This window comes from Anas platyrhynchos, chromosome Z, assembly GCF_047663525.1.
Source record: "Anas platyrhynchos isolate ZD024472 breed Pekin duck chromosome Z, IASCAAS_PekinDuck_T2T, whole genome shotgun sequence".
In the NCBI taxonomy this organism is placed as follows: Eukaryota; Metazoa; Chordata; class Aves; order Anseriformes; family Anatidae; genus Anas; species Anas platyrhynchos.
Genome location: NC_092621.1, coordinates 33,801,820 through 33,828,507, shown reverse-complemented (window position 1 = coordinate 33,828,507; position 26,688 = coordinate 33,801,820). Strand labels below are relative to the sequence as shown.

The 26,688-nt window shown below is 40.1% G+C and overlaps 1 protein-coding gene across 1 annotated transcript; it reads right to left on the bottom strand.

The window, feature by feature from the left end:
• Nucleotides 1-1,407: 1,407 nt before the first annotated feature.
• LURAP1L (leucine rich adaptor protein 1 like) lies at nucleotides 1,408-25,515 on the bottom strand. Its single transcript, XM_027446757.3, has 2 exons — nucleotides 24,908-25,515; nucleotides 1,408-2,152 (listed from the first exon to the last, which is right to left on the bottom strand). The coding sequence occupies exons 1-2, from the start codon at nucleotides 25,484-25,486 to the stop codon at nucleotides 1,778-1,780; spliced, it is 954 nt and encodes a 317-aa protein (XP_027302558.3). The 5' UTR covers nucleotides 25,487-25,515; the 3' UTR covers nucleotides 1,408-1,777.
• Between the last annotated feature and the right edge of the window lie 1,173 nt (nucleotides 25,516-26,688).

The following is a 26,688-nucleotide window of genomic DNA, read 5'->3' as shown; positions in this document are numbered from 1 at the left end:
AGTAAAAAATACATATTTTGCTTTTTAATTTTGATGCACACAAACACCTATTGTATCAAGAAAAAATAGAGGTACCCCCAAAGCACAGATCATCACTTCCAATTTCTAGACCTTTTACCTTTTCTCCATATTTGCTGTTGATAAAACCTGGACAAAACACATCAATGGAATCATGGTTTGGAAGAGCAGAACCTTTCTGGACAACTACAGTTTCTCAAAATCAACACAGACAACAAACTTTGACTGAGACATGTATTGACTTTACTGCTGCAGTATGCGTGAAACATATTTTAAATAGGCAGCCTGTATTATACCTTGCAAACATTAGTTTATACCATAATTTTCATGCTTTATGGCAATAGGAATACAGACAGACATAAAAAGACTCTTCCAGCTAATGTGTAAGTATCGGCACCTATTCCACTGTACATAAGCTGGAAATACAAATTCATTGATCTGTTCTTGACAGACCAGTTAATTATATATTCTTTTTTTTTTTTTTTCCTGTACTGTATGTGGACGTAATCTTTCGATTCTAAACCAATTAAAATGAAAATTTGCTCTCTAATCTACACAAAAGCATGTGCCAGGGGAATCTCAAAGCTAGAGACTTTGTACACAGAAGTTTGTTCCTGTTTCTCTTCTCAGACCTTTTCAATGTAAAAGCTCTCAAGCATACTAATAGGCAAAAAAGGTTAGAATAAACTCTTATTTGTAAAACAGGAAACAAAAAAGCAGTGGGAAACACTTCTTCTTACTAATAAGAGTGTAAAAACAAAGTAAACCTGCTAGGGGTTGGAGTGTGCATGCAAAACCTGAGCAGGACTTGCCTTTTAGCAGGTTGTATCCTGTAAAATGTTTTACTAGATCCCTCAAAATTTCAAGGTTAAAAAAAAGTCATTTTAAAAATTACGTAATTAAAAAAATACTATTTTAAAAATAATTCTGTTGAGTATTGTTGGCTCAGTATCCAAACTTTCAGAATTAGGTATTCTGAACATGGGGTGCCTCCTTCACTCTTTTTTACGTGTATACAATATGTCACCAAAACAGCAGGTTCAATAAAAATAAAAGGTGCAAAGCACAAAAATGAAATATTCTCTCATGCAGAGCTTCCAGTATTGGAGTGCACTTCAAGACATTAATGAAGCCAGGAACTTAAAATTGTAACTAGACAAGAATCATGAGAAAATTCATGACGAAAGGACTCCCCTCTCAATCCCCCTCCCCTCAAATTGTTTAGGATACTTCGAACTCCAAGTGAAGGCAGATTAACTAGATCAAATATCATTGTTTATAAAATAAAATTATTTTGTAGAGGTATTTTCAACATTCAGATTTAAGGCTCAGTAAGAACGCCATCTTTGGAAAAACCAAACACAATAGTCAAGAAAATTTATCACAACATAAATTTATCAGAAGATACTTTATTGCCAACAAGTACAAAATTGATGCTCTCATTCCCTGATGTCTCATTTTAAAGATAAAGCTTTTCCTTCACCACTTTGAAAGATCTGTAAATACAGCACTAAAAAAAAAAAAAAAAAAAAAAAAGCAATAATAAATTAAGAGAAAGAAAAGTTGAGCAAGACAGAAGCAGATAACCCACCAAGAAGGAAATGTGTTAGAAGCAATAGAAAAGTTCTGAAGTGGAATCAAAATATCATAGTATGATTTACTTCCAACAGAAATTTGGGGTTTTGCACATGAAATAAAACAGCAGCAAAGAAAAAGGATAAATACAAGTGCATATATGTCCCATTGGAACTTTCTTTTATTAACCAAAACAGTAGTACTCATCAGAATCAATTTTGGGATGTTTATGCAGAGGCTGTGAGTCCTCCATAATAGAAGAATCACTGAACTGGTCCATATCTGAAGGGGTTTGGCGACCAGGGACATCATCAACTAAAGTGTCCAAATAACTCCCCACTGATATTCCATCCAGTCCATCGCTACAGTCTTGTAAACTGTTACAGCTGCCATGGAGAGATGTGTCCTGACTTTCCAATAAGCTGCACAGGCTGCCACTCAGACTGCTACCTCTGCTAGCAATGGACTTCTCTTCAATCATCCATTTGATTGATTCAATACTTTCATTGATGATAAGTAGCTGGCGCATAAGCTTGACATCAGTGGCTCGGAGATTAACCTATGAGGCAAAAGCAATTAAAAAGATTAGTAATTTGCTCTAAAATCAGACTCTAAATAGCAAACTGGAGGCAATAGAAGGATTTTTTAAAACACGTCTTCAATATCTAGCACAAATCTGTTTAAATAATCATATATAAATATATGTTAAGTATTACTATACTTTCTATGAAGTTCAAGTGGGAACCTAATCATGCTACATAAGCAGCACCTTAACAGGAATGTTAGTCATCAACAAGACTTACCACGTACCACTGGTAACATACCACTATGTTGTTAGTGGATGAAACATAGCTATGACATGACAACTCCTGGGGATAACTTTTCATTATTCAGAGAAGCAAGACACACACCTGTGTTCATTTACAATTAATTTCAGACATTTAGCAGATCCAAGCAGCTAAGCATTCACCTCACATTCTCTTTGTTATAGATATGATAGTAATCTAAAATTTTCGGATGTGTGTTATTTGCAAAAAGGCTTGTTGATCTTAAACATTTACTCACACTACATCTGAGTTTATGTTGTAAGCTGCAGTACAAATTTCCAAGAGTTGAAACAGATATGTGTAATTATTGAAACTGTAAATTTCAAATTATTTAAACTAGTATCAGATGAAGGTTATGACTTTGTGGTCAACCACGTATTATAGACTAACATAAAGACTGACAATCGGCAAAAAATAACTGAACAAAAAATACTTTCCAAACACCAACTCCTATTTTGCAATGTAATTCTCATGGTTGATGTACACACATAGAAGTGTTAACAGTAAAGCATAGTGGCATATTTCAGTGCTGCATCTCACGGCACTTTATGTTCTCCTTACTAGAAAAACTTAACAAGACACTTCTACTAAAATTTCTGCAATGAAATTACATATAAAGGTGATGCCTTAGTGTTTAATTCATTGCTTCTTTCTTTTCATCTGAACCATGATGAGCATTGGCAAGACATTCTGTGGAATCTCCTATTTGTTACATGAAACAAGTGAGAATACTGAGAAGGTAATCTAACAAGTTCAAGATGATTCAGTGTTTGCCCATATGGTCAAGTGCAGAGAAGCAGCGGCTACTCCCAACCACAGTGTGAATTTGTGAAACAGCTGTTTAGTCATGCAACTGTGTCTGAGCTAAATCCTGATGAGAAGACAATGCTAGTTTGCAACCTCATCAGCTCTGCAGCCCCTTCCAGTAGCACCTCGTTAATACTAAATGTTCGACATCACAATAGACACTTGCAATCTCCACATCCACACAGATCTGGGCCTACATAAACTTTTGCCACAGTGCCAACACCAGGCATGCATGTTTAAAACTACCATGAACAAAAAAGTGATTTCAAAAGAACTCATAGGATACCATGTCTAGCATGTAATTTGTGTCATATTTTATTGCATGTTCTTACATACTTCAATTGTACAAATCAAGCATATTACATGCAGGCATGCCACCAATTTAAAATACATATTTAGAATATACTTCCCCTTTGTATATAATTTGTCTGTGCTTCTCTACAAAAGTCTGTGCCACAATCTCTGACTGTACTAAATACATTATATTAAATACATTAAATGCATTAAATACTCTTCTTCCATAGATCACTTACATGTTAACTTTCAGACAATTCAAGACAAAGCAGTATATTTGAACAGCTTTAGTCCACTCAGAAACAAGAAAACAAGTCAAATCTGTTACGCCAGACAATAGACATTTTATACTATTCGCCAATTCCATGATTATTATACAGAAATATAGCATCTGTATTGTTCATCCACAGAGGACTAGAATGAGATTGATATTCTCAGGAAGCAAAAGCTATTTCTTCTTTTGCCAAGCAAGACATTTGGACATGATTCTTTCCATACTCGAATGCCAAATTCTTTTCAATATCCAAAATTACACTGACTTGTTGTGCTTTTCAAAAAATATTTTAATGTATTTTTTATTCTGTTAGATACAACAGAGAATTGTACGGGCTCTGGCTAGGTTGCTTCATTGAAGCCTCTGCAGGTGATGTGTTCAAGCTCTGCAAACAAATCAGCATCGATGTCAAACCAGTGGTTTAACTACAGCAGAGCAGTACTTGCACAGCATCAAGGCCTGCTCTACTTCTCACTCTGCCCCCCAGGCAAGAAGACTGGGGATGAGCAAGAGGTTTGCAGCTGACACAGCTGGGACAGCTAACCAGAACTGACCAAATGGATATTCCATTATTCCATAATGTCATGTCCAGCATTAGAAGACTTATTTGGTCTTTCCAAAGTACCTGTGACTTGGAAACTGGGCATCAGTTTGCTGGATAGTGAGTGATTTTATGTACTTCATTTTTAGTTCCTTTGCAGATTTTTTTTTCCTTCTTCTCTTTGCTTTACTTTTGAAACTGTGTTTTTCTCAACCCATGAGTTTTCCTTACTTTTCCTCTTCTGATTCTCTCCTTCACACTGGAGGGCGTTAAGACAAGAGAGTGAGCAGCTAATGGGTGTTTAGTTACTAGCCAGAGTCAACCCAACACAAAGATTTTTCAAACTTTGCAAGTACCAGATTGTCTAGGTAACTGTCACGTAAGTATTCCCAGTCTCTAAAACAACTGCTGCATTATACTCAGTTCAGTTTCACAGGATTTAATATAGATGATCTGTTACCATGGAAAACAGCTTTACCATATAGTTTTAACAATAATGCCCATCTATCACTGTTTCAGATGTGAGGTTTTGAAAACAGAATGACTATTTTGTAGCCCTCCTAATCAAGCCAGCTTTTCTTCTCCAACCCATAAATCACTATAAACCATTCGCTTAGCAACCAGGCTGTTGTGACAGCAGCAAATTAGCTGACTTCCCAATTGCAACTATAGACTTCACCAATTTCCTTTATATATGCAAGTTTGGAGACTGCGATTTCCCAAAAGGCTGATTATGGCAAAGTTTAATGGAACTAGCACCAATACACCACTGATGAAACAATCGCTTTTAGATGAAAAGGAAAGCTCATGTATTTCAGTTTCAGTTCAGAGGATATGACTTTTTTTTGATCTTCAAGTATCTATGGCTTCAGAATTTCTGTGGAATGGCCTTATTAGAGTAATTCTTTGCATTCTTGCTGACGAGTCCTCCTCGTCCAAGTTACTATTTAGTCCCAAGTCTCCCATGTCAAGTGTGTGCTTTTCCTAAAGCAAACACTAAAAAGTAGTCCACCAAGATTGATCTTTAATGACATTTATCTCATCAACTGATAACATAAAAATGTTACTATGACATTTCTTGCCTCTTGTGTATTTCAGCCCAGACACAATCACATTAGTTTGTACTTACACAGTTGCAACTCATGTAAATGTTGGAGCAAACCAATCGGTTCCAAGAGGTCTCAATTAAAGGGACTAAACACAATACAATCTCATTACATTTGACAGCTCCATGCACAGTAACAGGCACAGTTAAGGAATAATCTAAACAGAGTGAATTGTATCTAATATATGTATTTCGCAACGGTTCCTACAGCTGCTCTTTAATGTAGGGCACAACACCACCAAAGGGAAGGTGTGTGTGCGTGTGTGAGAATCAGCACAATGTTATGACATACAGCAAGAAAAAAATTGTGGTAAGACAGAGAAAAACAAATTTTGTTTACAACCTAGCTTATATATCCTGTTGTTTGGTTTGCATAATCAAAATAGTACAGATGCCTAGGAATGCTTAACATTAAAAAGCCAGTCGTGGCATGTGAAAATAATGAAATTAAAGTGACAGCGAGCATCTTTCATGTAACACAGTGTGGTAGCATTAGTGGACAGAACAATTTAGCATTCAGACACAACCAGTTATTCAGTCTGACCTAAACACCCACTTAGACCTCTTTTCCCACACTCACACTGGTTGTTCTAACAAGAACAACATTGCTGCCCTTACTCATCCCTTACTCATGCCCTTGGTTATGGGCTTCCATGATCAACACTGTCACTTGCATGACACTGTTACACAAAAAATTTATAAATACACAGACATCTGTGTACACGCACACACACACAGATATATACACAAAGACATTTACACATATTCCTGTTGTTTCTGTATGTACAGTGTTTCTCAAACAGGATTGGACGAGGTTACTGGTTTTGGAATAAAACTCTTAGTGATTATGGCTGTTAACAAAGACAATTAATGCTTCTTGGCAGTTGTACAAAGTAGTGCATTAGCTGTCCTAGTCTGGTCATTTTACTTTTGGATCAAAGACTACTGGCAAAATAGACTTGTGTTTTCCTTCTGTATATTCTGTAGACGTAGCTTCCAGTCAGCTCCACACACAGTGGGCCCCCTCCCCTCTAAAAACAAGAAAGTAAAAACAAGAAAGCTAAAAAATTCAATTCAATATATCCTTTTAATCTGTCAAAGCCATCTACAGCACTAGTTCCTTTCTGCAGTCTCTTTTCTTTTAAGTTCCTAGAAACACATACTTTTTTTTCTTCTTTCCTTTTTCTCTTTCTCCCCCCCTTTTTTTTTTCTTTTAAAAACAGCAAATCTGTAGTGATATTAATGGCAATTAAGTGTGGTCTGAGAAAAAAGATAGTCCTAAGTTGATTTAAAAGACTTTGATTTAATTTTCTCCTCAACACCTTTATGCTGTGTGTTGTAAGGAGCCCAAAAGAAAAAAGAAAGGAAATCAGCATGCTTGTACAACAAAGTATTTCCTTCAATACCGATCTTTCAGTCATAGCACAGTGAAGTAAGTCACTCAAAGACATGAAATCTTAAACCTAAATGGATTCAGGTAGTTATTTAAGTCACCTTGCTCTGCACAGGATCCCTAGGGCTCAAAAACTCATCAAGGATTCAGGAGCATGGGATCTGGGGTTCTGAAGCAGTATGCCTTTGTACAGTTATTCACAGTGCAGTTATACACAATAACTGGAAGTTGCATGGGAACAGTAGCAAAACATGGTACCCCACTGCAAGCAGTTTGGCAGTAGAACAATCCTGCATAAAGAATTAGCACATGAAGAGGTTAGATGAAATGGGTACTGCAGTCAATTCCATCTGTTGTTCGTACTGTCACATCCATCTGTATTGCCTTTTTTACAAAATGACTTTCAAGCCCACACAATCTTTCCATGACAAACAGGCCCATGTGACCACTACAGTTTAGGAGCATTACTGATTCTACATTGCTGCTGACTTCCTCTTCCTAGGGTGTGTCAGAGACAGCTTTCCACCCTCCTGCATCATAAACAGTCATAAACAGTTTTATGGTTACCCATCTATGCCTAGCTCCTCCCCTTTCTCTTTTAAATGGCGGATTACCTTAGTTTTCCGTGGAATAATGAACTCCATGAATTCATTTGAGAAGTAACACAAATTAAGTAAACCTAGGAGTCAGTGTCCAAGTAAGAATTTATTTTGAATTCTGAGAAGTCTGCTTCTCCTCAGAATCCAAGCTTATTCTTGTTTCTCCTGGAATTGCTTTTTCTATTACAAATACTGAGCAACTATTTTCAAAATAACTAAGAAAAGTAATTCCCAAAGATAGGGATAAGACATGAAGCATAAAATAAACATTTGTTGGAAATGTTTAATTATTTGAGCAGATTTAGTATAAAGAAGATCAGAATTCATTCAGCAAATATAGAAAGATATAAAATTCATCAATAAAACATCGTCTGTGAGAGATGTTTCTGTGAGAACATGCATAACAAGCTAGAAATATTCACAATATGTGAATACATGCATTACTTAATTGGACTCACTGAGCTAACATATTTACAACAGGAATGAATGTGGTCACACATACAGACTTTGTTTATTAGGCAACCACCAGAAAACAACCACACAGCACGTGCACTTGAAGGTTAGCGGGCTCAGAATGATATTACAATAGCTTCTCAACAACAGTGAGAGAAGGAAGTGTTTTTTCTTCCATTCATTTAACATGTCTAAAAATCACAAGTGATAGATAAGGGTAAAATTTCTGCTCCTTAAACATACAGGTTAATTAACAGGTTGTGCATGAGCTCTGTCCCACTTTAAGCAGATCTTATGCATCTGCTTGACTTTAAACCTCTTGCCTGCTACCAAACTGTCCTACTGTTTGCATGAGGTTCTTAAAATAATAAGCCACTCTGGGCAATGGTATTTCAGGATCAAGATAAAAAAGCAGTATCTAGTCCGACTTCTGAATCTGAATGCAAACTTCATCATCACCTGTCAAAAAGCCGAGCAGATTCCATGTGATAGAGCAGAAGCACACAGGTTAACAATTCCTAGCTAGAAGGATCAGCTACTCACTGGTGGAACTGCAACTGCTTGCGGGATGTTTCCACATCCACTCCACCACAAAATCAACTAGTTTAGATTAAATTCATACACTACAATAATTGAAGCTAGCTCAACCTATCTGACACTGTATGTGAGCTCTCTCATTTCCTTGGTTTCTTAATATGCATAAATAATAAACATAGTAACCACAGTTTGGCACAGATAAGATTGTCAATAGGTTGAGGTAGATACTACAGTGCTCATCAGGGCCATATGTGTCAGACTGATTCACCTCACACTACCCTATGCAAAACACACATGCCTTTTAAATTTGATTTAGTAGTGTTACAGGTAGATCAATAGCTTTTTGCACTTCTGTTTTCTTTGTTTTCTTTCAGCATAGACTTGAGTCACAATGCATTGCTGAAAGGTTTTCCCATTTCTTTCCTTTTATTTTTTTTACACTTGCAGTAGTCTTCAAACAATAAGAGGCACATAAAAAAAGTTCTCTCTACAAATCTCAATTTACCAGATAAATCCTTGATTTATAGTTGCAGTTTGCTGATCTAGTTTATTTCTGCAAATTAAGCAAATTACACTGACCTTTTTTCAGCTGCACTTCTGTAATGAGTCATAATAAAAACATGTTGGCAGGCTACAGAAGCACTTCTGACAACATACTTTTTCCACTATTTTGTAAAAGACATTATTATCTTTGTGTTTCTCTTGAAAACTCACAAATTTTAAAAGGCACAGTAGATTTTTAGGCAGCATTCCCTCCAATGAAGTCCAGAGAATGAGCAGTTATTAAATTTACAGTTTCTGTCTGCACCCTTGACCTTGCTAGTTTAAAAAGAGGCTCTAGTCTAGTCACGATCTCTCTACAGCCTGCTGAAATTCCAAGCAATACCACACCAAGTGCTTACGACACTTATTTCTAAAGGTCCTTACATAAAATTTGGTAGCAACATAACATAGCTTTGTGAACAGAGTCTCTTAACTAAGAGGAAAAAGGAAGGACTATGTGATTTGACATCAGCCAGAGAAGAGTCTCTTTCTGCAGACAGGACTATATCTCACACCAGAGGAAGAAAAGCACCCAGAACCAACCACTCACTCACTCACTACCTGCAACAAAGAAGTGGTTAGGCCAGATCTGAGACACCACCAAAATGATCAGGATTCAGAGCAGAACATGATGAGAGAAAAAGTTAGCTCAGTAAGAACTAAGAGTAAGTAACTCAATGAACTGGTTTCAAAAATATTTCTTGCAAATACACGAACAAAACATTATGCCAGTATGGTTATTTTCTGGTATCTTCTCATAAACTACACCATTAATTATTTACATTTCTCTTACGACACCCTATTTGAATATATTAGCTTTGTACATACTAATTGATCCCCTTCAGACTTGACTGGAAAATACATGCCATCGAGTTGTGCAATTGCTTAACTGCATTATCTCTGTAATAAAAAAGTGGATCTCAATACCTTTTTCCTCCTCCCTGGAATGTGCATCATCCTTTTCTTGCTAGTATCAGTAGGTAGCCTGTCATTTGCATTAATACATAGTAATGTATTAATGTATCTCCATGATTTGTATGAATCATTAATTCAGTAGGGTGCAAAAATATTTGTTTAGTTTTTAATGATACACTGTTTGAGTTATTCTGTACACTCCAGTGCAATACTAAATTCACATGGGAAAAATCATCTTGCCTTTGTTTTTTTGGTTGTCTTTTTATTCTACTGTGAAAACAAAGCTGGACTTAATATCTACTAAGTAGATATGATGACTATTATCAGAGATAAATACACCACACGTCTGAGAGCAAGCAGCAAGAAAAATTATATTAGTTAAGTCCATACTTCACCACCTCCTCTTCTTCCCCCTCTCCCCCCAATAAAATAAATGCTAAATCAGAACTTTAAATATTGAAGCACCACAGAACGAAACATCCAGCCTCAGAAGGATGAGAGAATATAAAAGGAAGCTCCTGATTGTTTTAAAGCTCAGTTGAGGAAACATGAACAGGGAGACACTGTAACAATTTAAGAACAGTAAAAAGAATCTAACACAGTATGAAGTTTTTACTGTATGTTTCTAAATATCACAAGCTACTGTCATAAAAATAACATCTGACCTTGGAAACGTATCTATGATGACAGAGGTGAAAGTGTCCGGTAAAGTCCACACTATGGGCCCACATGTGTTGACAGACAAGGTAATGACACTACAAATATTCAGGCCAACACAAAGCTGCTGCAAACAGTGTCAGAAGTGTTACAGCAGATGGACTATCGTAGCACCATTGTAATGTGCTCTGAGCATCTGTCACAACACAGCAACTGTTGTGAACTTTGCTTTCATTAAGTTACCTATGCTTACCTTGATCAAAACATGCTCCTAAAAATGCAGTGCTAATACTGGAAAGAAATATTTATTCTTTTCTGAATCAGGTTAGGTTAATGAGGACTCTAGCCCTCTACTTATCCTTTTAAAAATTAATTAGTTTTAATACTGGCACTGTGTAATTATGCTCAAAAGCATTGAAGTACAAGAACAGTGATAGAATATCATGGGTTTTGGTTACAGATACATCTGAAACTTTAAAATATTGCTTGTACCTAGACAAGAGTGATCCTCAACTTGTTAGTCTTTTTAAAGAGAGAAGAAAAAAAAAGGAAAGAATCAATACATGCTTTATTCAAGTCAGAACTGAGACATGACAATATTACTATTACTTAGGACAAAACTAAACTTTCTTGAAATTCAAGTCTGGTTTTGCAGTATCACTGGAGAGACACATGAGATTCAAAAAAATTCAAATATTTGCCTTCCCAGAGTTCAAAGTAGGATTCTGTTTGTTATAATTCTGTGGCCCTGGTGATTGGATAGGTTCTGTTAGAAGCATGGTTTTAATCTAACAGTCAAATCTCTACTGTTGGCACACTCCCATCCTATTTACTGAAGGTTTATCTGAATAAAAAGGAACTTCAAGACAGCCTTGAAATAGTAAGTGATAACATGTCATCTTAGAACTGGTTTATCAGAGTTGAGAAGTGATATGCTGATCACTTATTTTTTCCTATGGAAATGTTATGAACACGTATCTGTGCCAAATCTTTTTAAAAAGTATTTAATAAAAAATACCGAACATCTTATCAAACAAGCCTCTTTTTTTTTTTTTTCTTTTGATTCCTTTCCTTACGTTTAGTCTGTAGACCATTAAAAGTTGAGTGTCTTTTGGATTCAGTCCAATTTATTTATTTTTTTTTAAATAAAAAATGTCACCCAAATCTCTCCACCAGTGCTATCACCATCCTGCTAAAGTACTGTTCATTCACATGATTTGTGCTCACCTGAATGTATTAGCAAATTTGTGATCTCTCAGATAAAGTGAAGCCAAGTTTTCTATTCTGAGTTTTGAAACTAAAAATACACTTTCAAACTTCCAGATCATAGAATCACAGAATTTCTAGGTTGGAAGAGACCTCAAGATCATCGAGTCCAACCTCTGGCCTAACACTAACAGTCCCCACTAAACCATATCCCTAAGCTCTACATCTAAACGTCTTTTAAAGACTTCCAGGGATGGTGACTCTACCACTTCCCTGGGCAGCCAGTTCCAATGTCTAACAACCCTTTCAGTAAAGCAGTTCTTCCTAACATCCAACCTAAAACTCCCCTGGCGCAACTTTAGCCCATTCCCCCTTGTCCTGTCACCAGGCACGTGGGAGAATAGACCAACCCCCACCTCGCTACAGCCTCCTTTGAGGTATCTGTAGAGAGCGATAAGGTCACCCCTGAGCCTCCTCTTCTCCAGGCTGAACAAACCCAGCTCCCTCAGCCACTCGTCATAGGACTTGTTCTCCAGGCCCCTCACCAGCTTCGTCGCCCTTCTTTGGACCCGCTCAAGCACCTCGATGTGCTTCTTGTAGTGAGGGGCCCAAAACTGAACACAGTACTCAAGGTGTGGCCTCAGCAGAGCTGAGTACAGGGGAACGATCGCTTCCCTAGCCCTGCTGGCCACACTGTTTCTTATGCAAGCCAGGATGCTGTTGGCCTTCTTGGCCACCTGATCACACTGCTGGCTCATATTCAGCTGACTATCCACCATCACTCCCAGGTCCTTCTCTGCCTGGCAGCTCTCCAACCACTCATCTCCCAGCCTGTAGCTCTGCTTGGGGTTATTGTGCCCCAGGTGCAGGACCCGGCACTTGGCCTTCTTGAACTTCATGCAGTTCTCCTCAGCCTATCAGTCCAGCCTATCCAGATCCTCCTGCAGAATATACCTATATATAGTTAACTCCTTTTATCTCTTTCTAACCCACTAAGAAGGGATCAAACAGTTTGCAGCCAATCTGCATCTGGGCTATCAGGGTTAAAAAACTAGAAGCAAACAAGAACTGAGTACCATTTTCAGCAAGCCATAATGGCTTGCTAACTTGCTTGGCTAACACAATTAACCAAGCAGGCTGCTGCTTTTAAGCCTTTTTCATAGGTAGGCTCCTACAGAGCACACTGAAGTAATCCATTCTGGAAGTTGCAAGGCATGATTATGCAAGTTACGAGAAAACATGTATTAAAAATCAAATAATCAGAAATCCTAGATTCTAGCCAAAGAGTTCTCATAAGGTAGCAGGAGTAAACAATTATGAACTATAAACTTCAAAAAATGTCAAAAACAGGTACTCTAGATACCTGTGTTTCCACATTATTTGATCCCTGCTGACTAATAATCATCAACCACAGGACGTGGTGCAGACCTCAGCTTCTCCTAGACCACTCTGGCTCAACTCATACTCAAATTTAATACCTTAGCACATTCTTAGCAAATACTTCTACATACCATACAACTGCAGCACTGTGCTGAAATGCACAGTGCTGCAGTTGTATGGTATGTAGAAGTATGTGCTGCACTGTGCTGCACACATCCTAGTTCAGCACAGAATATTAATCTGTAGTACTACAAGATACCTCATACTACCAGAGGTATGAGTAGGATGGGAAAGAATCAAGGTAACTGATTACATTTTTCCATTTCTCTTACTACTATGGAAATACTGACTAGTTAGGGAGCAGAAACAGAACGCAAGATTTGCTCCTGGCTAGGAAAAGACAAATATGTCCGTTGAAAATAATCACAGAATGGTTTGTGCTGGAAGGGACCTTAAAGACCACCCAGTTCCAACACCCTGCCATGTGCAGGGACATCTCCCACTAGATCAGGTTGCCCAAAGCCCCGTCCAACCTGGTCTTGAACACCTGAACCCCTTCAGAGAAGGGACATCCACAGCTTCTCAGGGCAACCTATTACAATGCCTCACCACCAGTGAAGAATTTCTTCTGAATATTTCATCTAAACCTACCCTTTTAGCATATAACCATTACCCCTTTTTATATGAGTATATTCCCTGAGAAAGACTCCCTCTCCAATAAAGAGACCCTCTCCAAATTCCATAATCAGAATCACTTCAGAAGTGAGAGAACTAGACAAGGAAATCTGGGCCACAACAATGTTGGACTGAGCAAGACAACTATGGCTATATTTTAAAAGGGCTGGATAGGGCTCTTTTAGTATAATTTTGTTGTTGAACTTCAATAGAACAGGAGGGAAATGACCAAGCAAAAAGAAAAGATTGCACATCATATTGTTGGGATTAAACTTCTTTTTCTTCTGAAATGGGAGGACTGTTGCTTTGCACTGATGAATGTATAACAAGCTATACAAGTTGACTGTCACTGTGAGCTGCCTCATCTGCCTATGGAGAAAACAGCAGCTACCTCTCCTCTATTGTTCCAGTCACAGCCAACTAATGCTAGGCACTAACAGAGGAGTAAGGCAATTCCACTTGATGTTGAGGACAACTACTATTGCTTTGGCATACTAATAATGCTTTCTTCTCTTGCAGTCTTCCTTCTCTACTCTTGAAGGATTTTAGTTTTTTCCTACAAACCCTGTAATGCTATGAACCAGCCATAAGCCATCACTTGAGATTGACATATTCTGAAATATGCAAAAGTCCTCCTAAGAGATATTAATTAGACCTCTTAATGGTTACAGTAGTTGAAGTGTCCCTGTGAAGGCAAAATGAACTTGCAGTCACAGGTCAGGAAGAGTCCTCTTACCACTTAGGTTTCATGTCCACTCCTCCTCAAACCATATAGTTTCGAGAAGCCTAAAACAAACAATAGTCTGAGTCTACAATGACTGCAGGCACAACTTCTCAAAGTCAGCATATTTATGTGCAGAATCACCCAAACTCTCTTAGCTAGAAGGCCCTTTTGCCCACAGAAAGGATTCTTCAGTATCAAACTAAAAAAAAAAAAAAAAAAAAAAAAGTGCTGCCACTATTTCATTTCACATGTGCTTTATTCTAAACACGTGTTGTCTGGCTTTGACCACCAGAGTAAACAGTCTATATTAGCAGCCAAATGTAGAGAACAAATTCTCGCTCATGGTGGGCCAGGAGCAGCCACCCTCCTCTAGGCACCATTTCAAGCTTAAGTGTTAGTCTCTTCCCAGATACCATTCACTTCACTAGTTTTTGAAAAGGTAGCAAACTGATGCAGATCCTAATTCTGCTTATATAGAAATGCTTCACAGTTTTCTTCTTGCTATCAGGACTGTCATTTATAATTATTGTAAGAATCAAGGTCAGAATCTGAAGCTTTATAAATAAAGTGCCCAATGTTTGCTATGCCTTATAAGCATGCACCCTAGTCACAAAATCTAGTTCAATCATTTCAAATTGAACATTAATTTAAACCAGTAGAAATTTGGTAGGAGAACAGGAAAAAAAAAAAAGATACAGACAGAAAAATGTAAAGCAGAGTTTTATTTGTTTATCTTGTGGTAAAAACAAGAAGTCTGGAAATACTCAACCTATTTATTAAATTATAACTCTTGGATGTGCACCTCCTTCTGCATCTACAGTGAGGCCAAAACAGCAATACAGCAGAACAACTCTTCTTCTGGAAGCATTTTAGCCATAAATGCAGCTGGTGTCCAACAACATTGAACAAAATTAAGCCAGTAAAACATTTATAAAATCTGCAATTCCCAGTAGTTCAGCAAAACAGCAATTCAACATTGCCATACAGGCACTAAATGCTTTCACTTCACCTGTCATTGCACCCAGCAGGGCTGTACAATATTGCAGGGAGTTTGGTTTACAGCACAGCAAATGAAACATGCAGATAACTTCCCCTGGCAGCTCAGTGTTTGTGCTTCCTGTTACCTAACAAACGTGTCATATCATTTGTTTGACAAAGCATTAAGAATTGTCCTGTTGGTGTGAAGAGGGGAGAAGGATTAGACTGATGAGAAAAGGGTTGCATAGCTGTGTGTGTATTTCTCTTCTCCGTATATATGGAAGCTCTGGGAAGAGGGTCCATAGCCTGACAAAACAGCGTAGCTAACACTAACATCTGACATGCATATATTGCTTAAACTCTCTAGTGTCCTTTGCTTACAGAAGGAGAAAAATCTCCTTTGGAGCAACACTGGGGGGAACCCTCAGCTGTGTTTTATTCCACACACTCAACAGCCCCGGACTGGAAGCCAGTGGGACTCACTGCTGGAACAGTATACAGGGCATTTCTGAAGTAATGGACCATCTGTATCTGCTTCTACATTTGATAAAACCTGGGTGTGAGTTTTATACCTTTCAAAGCTCTACAAATGAGAAGGTCTATAGACATACCAGAGTTCATTCCAGCCAGCTATAATGAACACTTCACCTCTACAACCAAAGGTTCTGTGGAGTTCGCGAACTACTCAGGTACTTGACTGAAGTTTTTCAGAACATAAAGACATCACAGGATGTGCTTAAAAGGCCCACTGCTCGCTTTGGACATAACCCAGTTCTCACTAGATACAGACATGGAGAGACAACCACTGATGCCTGAGCTTCACACAGCAAATGCCAAAGACATAACATGTTAACAACTATGAAAAAGTAGTAAGATTGTTTCAACAAGTTAAGTTAAAATCTTCTCCAAATCACATCTTCCAGTAATGGTTACCTTATGAAAGTGGGTCCAGACATGTTGGAGGCACAGTGATGTCTTAATTTGATAGAAACATAGATGTGAATTCAACATCTACTGAATTAAGTATTCTAGTCACACACCTTTGGACTACAAAAAGAAAAGAGAAAAAAAAACAATGCAATGTAGATTATGGTGCACCTATTTAAATGACAACATACAAAAAATACCGTCTCTGAGATAGGAGGCTCTAGCAGATTGTTATAGTCACAAAATAAGAGTGTAAGTGGCTCAAGGGATACCAGTGCCATTTATATAACCATATGGCTCTGTGCACTGTGGTACAGAGAATGATCAGGCCCAGAAACCTACCTACCCTCAGAGCAAGGCTTACTACTTGATAATCTGCAATATGGTGAGTGCAGGTGCAAGTTTTTCCTGCTGGATCTGGTTTGTAGCCATTCAGCTGATAACAGAAGAGCCCCTCACACTCATACCCTTACACTGCAAAGTACAGATGTGCAAGAATGTTTTATCTTCTACATTAAAGAAACATAATTGTTTTAACTGTTAATCTCCTTGGCTCTCATTGCAGACGTATATTTCAGAACAAATATTTCAACATCTTCCTGAAATTCCACAGCAGTCACTCCCACATAATTCTCTCTCCAGTCCTTCTCTAGTCCTTGAATAACTTATCCTGCCTACCGCTGAAAAGTTAATTATTATTAAGTGACTGAAAAGGTAAAGATTCACAGGTTTAAAATTCTTAGTACTAGGATTCCCTTCTGGCATTAACTGAGGTTATCCAATGACAAGGATGATATTTCCAAACTGTGCTTGAAAACAACAGCCCACAGGACAGAAAGACTGAACAGCTTAAACTAATGAAATACACCCAGGAACTCCCTAACAAGAAAGCCAGACACAAGGGAAGTCTTACAGAAGTTATTTTTCCTTATGCACCCAGTAAACGTATCGGCCCAAACTGGGTAATCCTGTTCCTCACAATTTTTCTGTTGATGGATGCCATCACACTTCAGTCCAAATTCAAGATTCTCCTCCCTCCTTCTTCAGTTGTTTTTTTTACAGCTGTAATTAACAGTTTCTTCAGTATTGTAGATATGTTTAATAGCTTTCTGACAAGCCTGCAAGTAGCCACTTTTGCTGCAGTTCTTTTAGAGCAGGGCTTAGTCAAACTACTCGAGTCATCAGAGCTTAAAAAGTCACCCATTTGCTATATATCTCCAGGACAGAAGGTCTGCATTCACAAAAACCATGCTAAAATTTCATTTATTGCCTGTTACCTTTGTTTCAATTAGAATTTTAAAATATGTACACATAAAATTATAGACTGTGCAGAACACAGATCCTCTGACCTGAAATGACCTGGGCATTGCTATGCAAGTAGTAGCAGAAATCTTGCAGTAAGAAACTTAGTGATGCACTGATGCCTTCTAAGGCTCCAGCTGCCCTACTAAATACTGGCCCCAGCTTTACATCATTGAGGATAACTGGGTGATCAAAGCCAAAATTCAACAGAAAGAACAACTGATGTGATGGCAAAAAGTAATCCACCAGTGGTCAATGCTTATAGGTAGCAGCCCCACTTACAAGTGTGAGGACTGGAAAGAATAGACTACAACTCCGCTTTTGTAACAAAAATTTTCCCCTTTTATTACAAGATCTTCTACAGTTCAAGTCTTTATCTTCACAAATAATAATCCACAAACCATCTTTTAAAGCTGCTTGTATGTAAGACTCCCAAGTGTCATGGTTACAAATGCAGGTACAAATCCAAGACAGAAACTGCCCTTGATTTCGCAAAGTTCCAATTACTTTTCAGCACTTGTTGGCCGGTCTTCTGTGGTCAATGTATGTATTTAGTATTATGCATTTCAAGTTTTTTGAGTTTACACACAAAAGGTTCTTTTTAACTATGGTTATCCCTAAGTATCCACACAAAATCATGCTGTTCTGCTGATTTCGTTAGGAAGTTTGCAATCTGTTTGCTGTAAGCTATTGTAAATCACTTAAACTGTAGAGCTCTGTGCAGAAGGGGTTTAATTTTCAGCAAAACACCACATCTTTTCATTATGAATTGTCATCAATCAGCTTTTAAAAAACAACTTCAAAGCCAAAATTCTTCCTCCATCCTTGAAACAAAATAATCAGGAAAGAAACAGCATGAAATGCTAATGTGCATTGTTTCAAATCAGGACTAAAAGTCTTATCTGTAATTTGGCACACTAACTCTATCTCGAGTGCGATCAAGCATCGATGAGACTGCTGTGATAATCTCTTGTATTGCATGTGTTTTTGCATGTGTTTCACACTGATGATGCTAGGTCAGGTATCTACAGTGTTTCACAGGTCAAGCAGTAATTAATTATGTAAGTATACATGTACTTTCTGAGGACTTAAACCTTTCATTAGGTAGCACAGCTGAACAGGAATGGCCATAAGCGCTGACTGGGTGCAACACAGTGATGTTCCAGAATTCAAATCATGCAGGTACTGCATGAGATTTGCCAGCCAAAAGATGCTTAAATATGCACAAAGTTAAAGTTGTTTACCTTGTCCTGCTGAAGATAGTCTTTAAAAGTCAGAGAACTTGGCGAAGTTATGTTAACATAATTAGATTTTAATTTTTTCTTGATAGATTTGGTCATTATCCCAAAGGATCAATCTACAAATTCCTTTTAATCCAAGCATCCTAATACCACTGTACAATCTAAATGCCACATAAAAATGACAAACTCCTTCAACGACATCATGACAGTTGGAGGGTATAAAAGAGAGAACTTGTTAGCAAGATCCAACATTATGAACTTTTTCACTGAACTTCTGGAAGACCTGTGGAAATAAGTTAATCTCTATTTCTGTATTCTTTCTTTTTTAGTTCTAAGAAGAGCCTCACTTCAGGGGTTCATTGAGCAACTGCTCACTAAGAAACCAAGGTTAATCAAATCCTCCTACACAGGCTTGAGGCTTAGCCACTAGTAATTTTATATTTAAGATTTTATCTTCAATCAAGTTTTTAAGCAAAAATTCCAATTAATCTAACAGAAAACCAGCATCTGATACAGAGCTTTGCATTGCTGACTAGACACACTGAATCATATCTTGGCTTCAACTAAGTCAATTGATGTTATCATTGGAAACAGTAAATGTAGACGTCTGTACCTACAGCAAGTGTTAAATGAGATGTTTCAAGGTACATTTGTTGACTTTTTGAAAATGCCTTTCAAAGAAGCTAATAAAGGTAGACCCCCCCCCTAGTTATTGTTCTAACAAATCTAAGCAAATCTGAAGTTGCTCAAAATCTTAAGAGCTGGTAAGAGAGAGTTACAGAAAGTCTACCCTTCAATCTGCATCTTCATTTACATGCTAAGTATATGCAAAAAATGTTAAAAAAAAAAAAAAGGAGAACAAGGAAGAGGAAGGACTAGTATCATAATGATCATATTTGCCTCAGTTCCAATCAGTACAAGTACCATTAGTTCTTCGTTTTGTCAGCGCTTCATGTTCATTACCCTTAAAATAGTCATAATAAAACAGAACTATTAGAGCAACGGGAGAAAAAAAAAAATCAATTAGTGAGACTGCACAGGCACATTCCTCTTTCTCAACTAGCTTTAGCCTAAATCTGTCATACTCAATTTCTTGGCAATGGGATTGTTTCCACTTATTTATTCCCCCCCCCCCCAGAAAACAACAACAACAACAACAACAACAACAACAACAAAAACTGCTGCACTCAGAATACCCAGTTTGGCCTTCAGGCTCATTAATGACGTTTGATCCCCAACAGTGTTCACTGGAAGGAAGTTCATCTAAAAGTTCCAGCTCTGCCATTTCCCTCTTAATTCCAAGACACTGTTTACCTTTTTTTTGGACCCAAGTACTCTTATGCAAAGCATGTTATTATTTTAGTCTGTGTAGTGCAGACAGAGAAATGCAATAAAAATTTGATTTAAGAAAAATATGAACTGAAAGAAAAAACCTCAACATATTTTTTTTTCAGGTATTAATAAAAATCTCCCTTTGAGTAAACACAGAGCTTGTGAAGGAGAAATGAGGCTTCTGAACTAGCAGCATCAGCAGTTAGTGTTCAGCCCTCAGGTTCAGCAGTTACAAGCCATGTTGATTACTTACAGCAGCGTGCAGCTGTACTGAGTGGTGACCTCACAAGCATCACACACCAGAACAAGGTTGCAGCTGTGAGGGGTATGGAGTATTCATCAAATTCTAGGTTGACCAGAGAACAGCATTTTGACCCAAGTTAACAATTACACCTTGCTTCTCTTGTTATGCAATGGCCTTATGCCTCAAAGGTTTTCAGCACTACCAGGGCAGTGTCAATCACAGACTTGGCTGGGAAAAGTGAAGGTAAAAAAGGGGAAGGTGCCCCGGCTCAGCAGGTTCGTAGTTAAAAAAAAAAAAAAAAAACCCTCCATGGTGTTCTGCACATGATTCCAGTGACTACCAACAAAATTGGGCTCCGGAGAAAAAGAACAATCCACTCAAGACAGCAAACAGATCAGGGGACACAAGCTTCAAGGCCTCAGTCAGCGGATGTACAGTTTACTCCCACACACCTGCCTATCTGTCAGGAGCTTAAACTCATGGTCAAAAACACCACTCCTAAATCAAATATGGACCTGATATGCTCATGTCTTTAACATTCTCCTGCAGGAGATGACATATGGGAAGTAATCGTGTCCACCCATTTTATTCATGCTCTTCCAGGCCCAAGGACATGGCAATGTGATGATAGACATCTCAGAGCTTCCACCACCTCGCTCTTTCTCAGAAACATCCAAATCAACAGATATCAGTACTTCATTCTGAAGCATGATAAACATATAGGGTGGTTGAAAGAGATGAAACATAGATTTCATTGGTGTCTGGAGGAAAAAGTGAGCACTGAAAGAAGAGAAGATGGTCCTCCATTTTAAAATGAGGAAAAATTATACCTACCTCCATTCCTGCACAATGGAATTTACTTCGGTCACTGGAAGGATTACATACTACCTGAGATAAGGCTTAATGTACGTTCCCAAGCATTACAACTGGGTTCAGGTATGCTTTCCTTGTTCTTTACTGTCATGGGCCAAACAGGCTGTCAGTGGAACACAGAGGTTCCTCCTCTCATAATGGCTCATAACTTAGTTAACAGTAAAATACATCCTTAGCACAGCCAAAAGCTTTGGAATCACCATGATTTCAATGCAATGAAAGGTCAAAATGTACTCATATTATCCATAATATAGCTTTGTTTCTCAGATTTAGTTGAAATTTGTCAACACAGGCACAGCCATTGTAACAAACAATACCTGTGGGAAAGGACAGAAGTTGAGCTGCATAAACACACAATTTGTATGAAATTTAAAAATAATTAAAAAAAAAAAAAACACGTCTGCTCAAAATGTCTTCATTAACAAAACCAATAAGATAACATAGTGAGATAGTGAGAAGGTACTGGTCAATATTAAAGATTAAGATGTCTGCACACCAGTCAGTGTCAAGTTTTTCATGTGTGACTAGGTGAGCCCGAATAACCTTGCTTTGCCAATACATACAAAAAGGTTGTCTCAAGCCTGAAGCAAGTAAACCAAAAAAAAAAACCCACAGGTGTACATCTGAACTTCTGTGAGCAGGCTGCAGAAGCTGGTATCAGAGAGCAACTAGGAAAAGATAGCATGATAGACATTGCTTGGATTTGGATTCAACTGCATGAAGTTCAAGAAGGCCAAGTGCCGGGTCCTGCACCTGGGGCACAATAACCCCAAGCAGAGCTACAGGCTGGGAGATGAGTGGTTGGAGAGCTGCCAGGCAGAGAAGGACCTGGGAGTGATGGTGGACAGTCGGCTGAATATGAGCCAGCAGTGTGCTCAGGTGGCCAAGAAGGCCAACGGCATCCTGGCTTGTATCAGAAACAGTGTGACCAGCAGGGCTAGGGAGGTGATCGTCCCCCTGTACTCGGCTCTGGTGAGGCCGCACCTCGAGTACTGTGTTCAGTTTTGGGCCCCTCGCTACAAGAAGGACATCGAGGTGCTTGAGCGGGTCCAAAGAAGGGCGACGAAGCTGGTGAGGGGCCTGGAGAACAAGTCCTATGAGGAGCGGCTGAGGGAGCTGGGCTTGTTCAGCCTGGAGAAGAGGAGGCTCAGGGGCGACCTTATCGCTCTCTACAGATACCTTAAAGGAGGCTGTAGTGAGGTGGGGGTTGGCCTGTTCTCCCACGTGCCTGGTGACAGGACAAGGGGGAACGGGCTAAAGTTGCGCCAGGGGAGTTTTAGGTTAGATGTTAGGAAGAACTTCTTTACTGAAAGGGTTGTGAGGCATTGGAACAGGCTGCCCAGGGAGATGGTGGAGTCACCATCCCTGGAAGTCTTCAAAAGACGTTTAGATGTAGAGCTTAGGGATATGGTTTAGTGGGGACTGTTCATGTTAGGTTAGAGGTCGGACTCGATGATCTTGAGGTCTCTTCCAACCTAGAAATTCTGTGATTTCTAAACTTCTTATTTTTTCAATTTTTTACATCTGTTTACTATTATAGCAGATACTAACTACTTTTCTCCCCAGTCAAGGCCTCTTAGATATTCATCAGAACCAAAGAATAATATGCTACAAATAGATGTGAAATAGTGAGATAACAGATTGTACTTTGGTTCTGTTTTAGGAATGATGTTCAGAAGAAGAAGAGACACAGAAACTCTCCTTCTTATCTACTGTTGTTCTTAAATTGTACAGATCTGTACACTGTCACAAGAAAACTGCAGAAGCGAAAGGGACAGATTAAGAACCTGAAGAAACCTTAAGGACAGAGGAGAATTCTTATGTTACTGTAGACAACCACAAGAAGATAGCTAACTTCCAACCTCTGGAAGATAGAAAACAGATGACACAAGAAGAAGAAAGTAGACAGAGTAACTGTATTTCCTCTTGTACAACAAACACTCATTATAAAAGTAGCTGAACAGGCAGGCACAGAATAAAAGTCAAACAAGGAAGTGTGCATTAGAACTCCCCTGGCTTAACATAAGCGATGAGTTTAGATGTGAAAAACTAAGTCATTAAGACATTAAAGTGAGAAAGGAGGGATCAAGGAAGCTGAGACTCAAACTTGTTCTTTCCAAGAGCTGAGAAGGGGGAGAGAGGAGAGAGAGGGAAATTAGGAAGCAGAAAAAAAGAATATAGACAAACTGAAGACTGTGATGTGAAACTTCATGTGTAAAGTAGATGAAGAGACCAACTAGCAAGGAAAACATGATGGGGGCAAGTCACTTGATTTTTATCCCTTAATAGGCATAACTGTCATGACATGTCTAAACAGTCATGCCAAAAACTCCATCTACCTTATTTGCTACCTTTGCAGTTCAACGCCCCTAAGAGTTTTATATTATAATCTATGCACAGGTCACCCTACAACCCTTGTACAAGTTTAGAACTTTGAAAACTAATACAAAGGATGCTAACAATGGGGAACAGTGTTAAAAACTAAAGTTCTCAGTGATCATTACACTAAAATGCATGGTAGTTTAGGTTAGTGAGCATCTCTTATAGCATACAAAGCCATAAAGCACGAATTGTGATAAAAAAGTGACTTTTCAAGATTAAGGTCATAATTTTGGCTATAAACTGCTGGGATGCCTATTCCTGATTTCCCTTTCCTCCTAGCCTGCTTATTCTTTCAGAACTCTCCCACCCACCCACTGACCTTTTGCTTATACATACGTGAGGTTGCACCGGGACAGGCACAATGGTATAGCATTGTACTTGTTTACATAGGATGAGATTGCTTTGTTCGCTCTGAATGGCAGAGTTCCAAGACAGTTGCATAAAGCCACCTCCACGAGCTGCCAGCAAAATCGTCATCCCAACAAGAAAATAGTATGGAGTTTGACCAAGCAAGTTATGCACAAGAACTGTGGAAAGAGCCGCTGCCAAAAAAAAAAAAAAAAAAAGTTCTTCTGGAATTGAGCACAATTACAGTCTAATAAAAACTGAGGCCAAATAGGCATTGTCAGAATCGAACCTACCAAGCGTTCAACATTTTTGGTTGGTTGCTCGTTTGCTTGCAAAGAGCGCCGTGGTTCTTTTAGTTTTGCCTTGAAGGTGGCAATTTTATGGCACTACTGAGAAACAAAGTTTCTCGACGACAGCAGCACACAAGGCCGGGCAAGCACCTGCTTTGCAACAGTAAGCAGGTCAGAAGTCCCGAAGTTAAGTCGAGTCACAGCAATCCTCTCCGCCACGGTATAAATAGGAGCCTGGCGAAGAACCACCGCGCGGTTGCGCGGTGTCCGCCCGCAACCAGGTAACCCCCTGCAGACCCAGGTGCCAGGACACCAGGCCGAGCTTCCAGGGCAGAAACCCGCCGCCTGTCGCCGCCGAGAGGCAGCAGGTGCGGCGCGGGGAGGCGGCGGCGCCGCACCGTGCCCATCGCCGGGCTGCGGCTCCGAGGGGCGACCCCGTCCCGTCCGGGCGGCCCCCCGGCACTCACCATCTCCTGCCGCAGGAGGTGAAGTTTCGTCTCCAGCCGTGCGAGGGCGGCGGCGCGGCGGCGGCGGGGGCCGGGGGCCGCAGCGGGGCCGCGGGCGGGCTCGGTGGTGGCGGCGGCGGTGGCGGCGGTGGCGCGGCCCGGGTGCTCCTCCCCGCGCAGCGGCCGCGCCAGGCTCTCGGGCACTTTGCGGCCCAGCTTCTGCTCCACGTCGCGGAGGTCGGGGGGGCCGCTGGGCTCCATGGCTGCCAGCCTCACAGGGGCCCGCGGCGCCGGGCGGGGCGGCACCGGCGCTACCCGCGGCCGCCCGGCCGCTGCAGGGGCACGGAGGAGCGGGGACCCGCGGCAGCGCCGCTGCCGGCGCCCGGGTGGCCCGCGGCGGACATGGGGGTTCCCGGCACGCCGCCCCCCGCCCTGCCCTGCCCTGACACCGGGTGGGGGCACACAAAAACTAGCGAGCGGCAGCGGGGGGGGGGGCAGCTCCCCCGTGGTCAGGCGGCCGGAGCGCCCCGACCCCGCTGCGGGACCGGGCCCGCGACGCGCGCTGTCGGCGGCCGGGCCGGGCACCGCGACCCGAGTCATCGCGCGCCCCGGCCCGCTGCAACTTTAAAGGCCGCTGGCAGGTGGAAGAGGCGCGCCCCGGCCCTCCTACCGTAATGTCGGGACTAGAGGCGCAGCCCCGCGGCCAACAGCGCGCACCCCGGGCCGGAGCTGCCGGGCAGGGCTGAGGAGCGGCGTGAGGCTTCGGGGAATGGGGAGGGGAAAAGTGGAAAAAAAAAAAAAAGGAAAGAAAAAAAGAAAGAAAAAGGAAAAGAGAGGACAGAAACGGGAAAAGCAGAGGAAAAGGGGAAAGAAAAAGAAGAAAAAAGAAAAGATAAAGTGAGGAAAAGGGAGAGAAAGGAAAAAAGGGGAAAAAAGAACAGAAGAGAAAAAATAAAAAGGAAAGTAGGAAAGAAGAAAAAAAAAGGGAAAGGAAAGGAAAGGAAAGGAAAGGAAAGGAAAGGAAAGGAAAGGAAAGGAAAGGAAAGGAAAGGAAAGGAAAGGAAAGGGAAAGGGAAAGGGAAGGGGAAAGGGGAAAGAGGAAACAAAAAAGAAAAACAACCCCTAGAGCACTGTGACCTTAGACCACTTTCTAACAGGGCTAGATGTATCTACAGGGTGAATGTTATTTCCACTTGTCAAACAGGTTTCATTGCAGACAGGCTGATTTTCCCCCTTCCTCCATCACCCCATTATTACTTTTGTACCCCCATCCTCCCTTTAAAAAAAAAAAAAAAAGTTTGTTTGCTTCATGGGTCACCATAACTGTGATAACAAGGTATGCGCTGGCCATGCTGATTGCAGTGGCAGAAGTGCCCTGGTAATCCTTGGCCTGGTGTGTTGCTCCATGTACCTGTCATAGCACTGAAAAAGACAGTTCAGTGGTGAAACTTGCAGTTTGACTAGTCCCATCTGCGGAGCTACAGCTGACGCATTGGGGGGGGGTTGAGAAATTTTGGCCAGCCACTCTAGTCACATCACATTTCCAGCAACTCAAATCACAAAATGTAAGCCTAGGAAAACAAAATATTGTTACAACAAACTGGATATGCCCTGTCCAATAATTTCATCAGTACTTTACGAGTTGTTAATCAGAGAGCTTTGAAAGGGTTTAGCACAGCCAAACAAAAGTCCTGCTGGCACGACTGAGAATTTCATAGGTGGATTGATTTAAGACCAAGACACTTATCCTATCAATATACTCAAATTATCTGGAAGTCCTCTGCTGGAGACATACACAGAGC

Coding starts and splice junctions, on each gene's coding strand:
- LURAP1L (XM_027446757.3), bottom strand. CDS start 25,486: ATGACTCGGGTCGCGGTGCCCGGCCCGGCCGCCGACAGCGCGCGTCGC. Junction 2,153..24,907: donor ACCTCCTGCGGCAGGAGATG/GTGAGTGCCGGG, acceptor TTTGCCTCATAG/GTTAATCTCCGAGCCACTGA.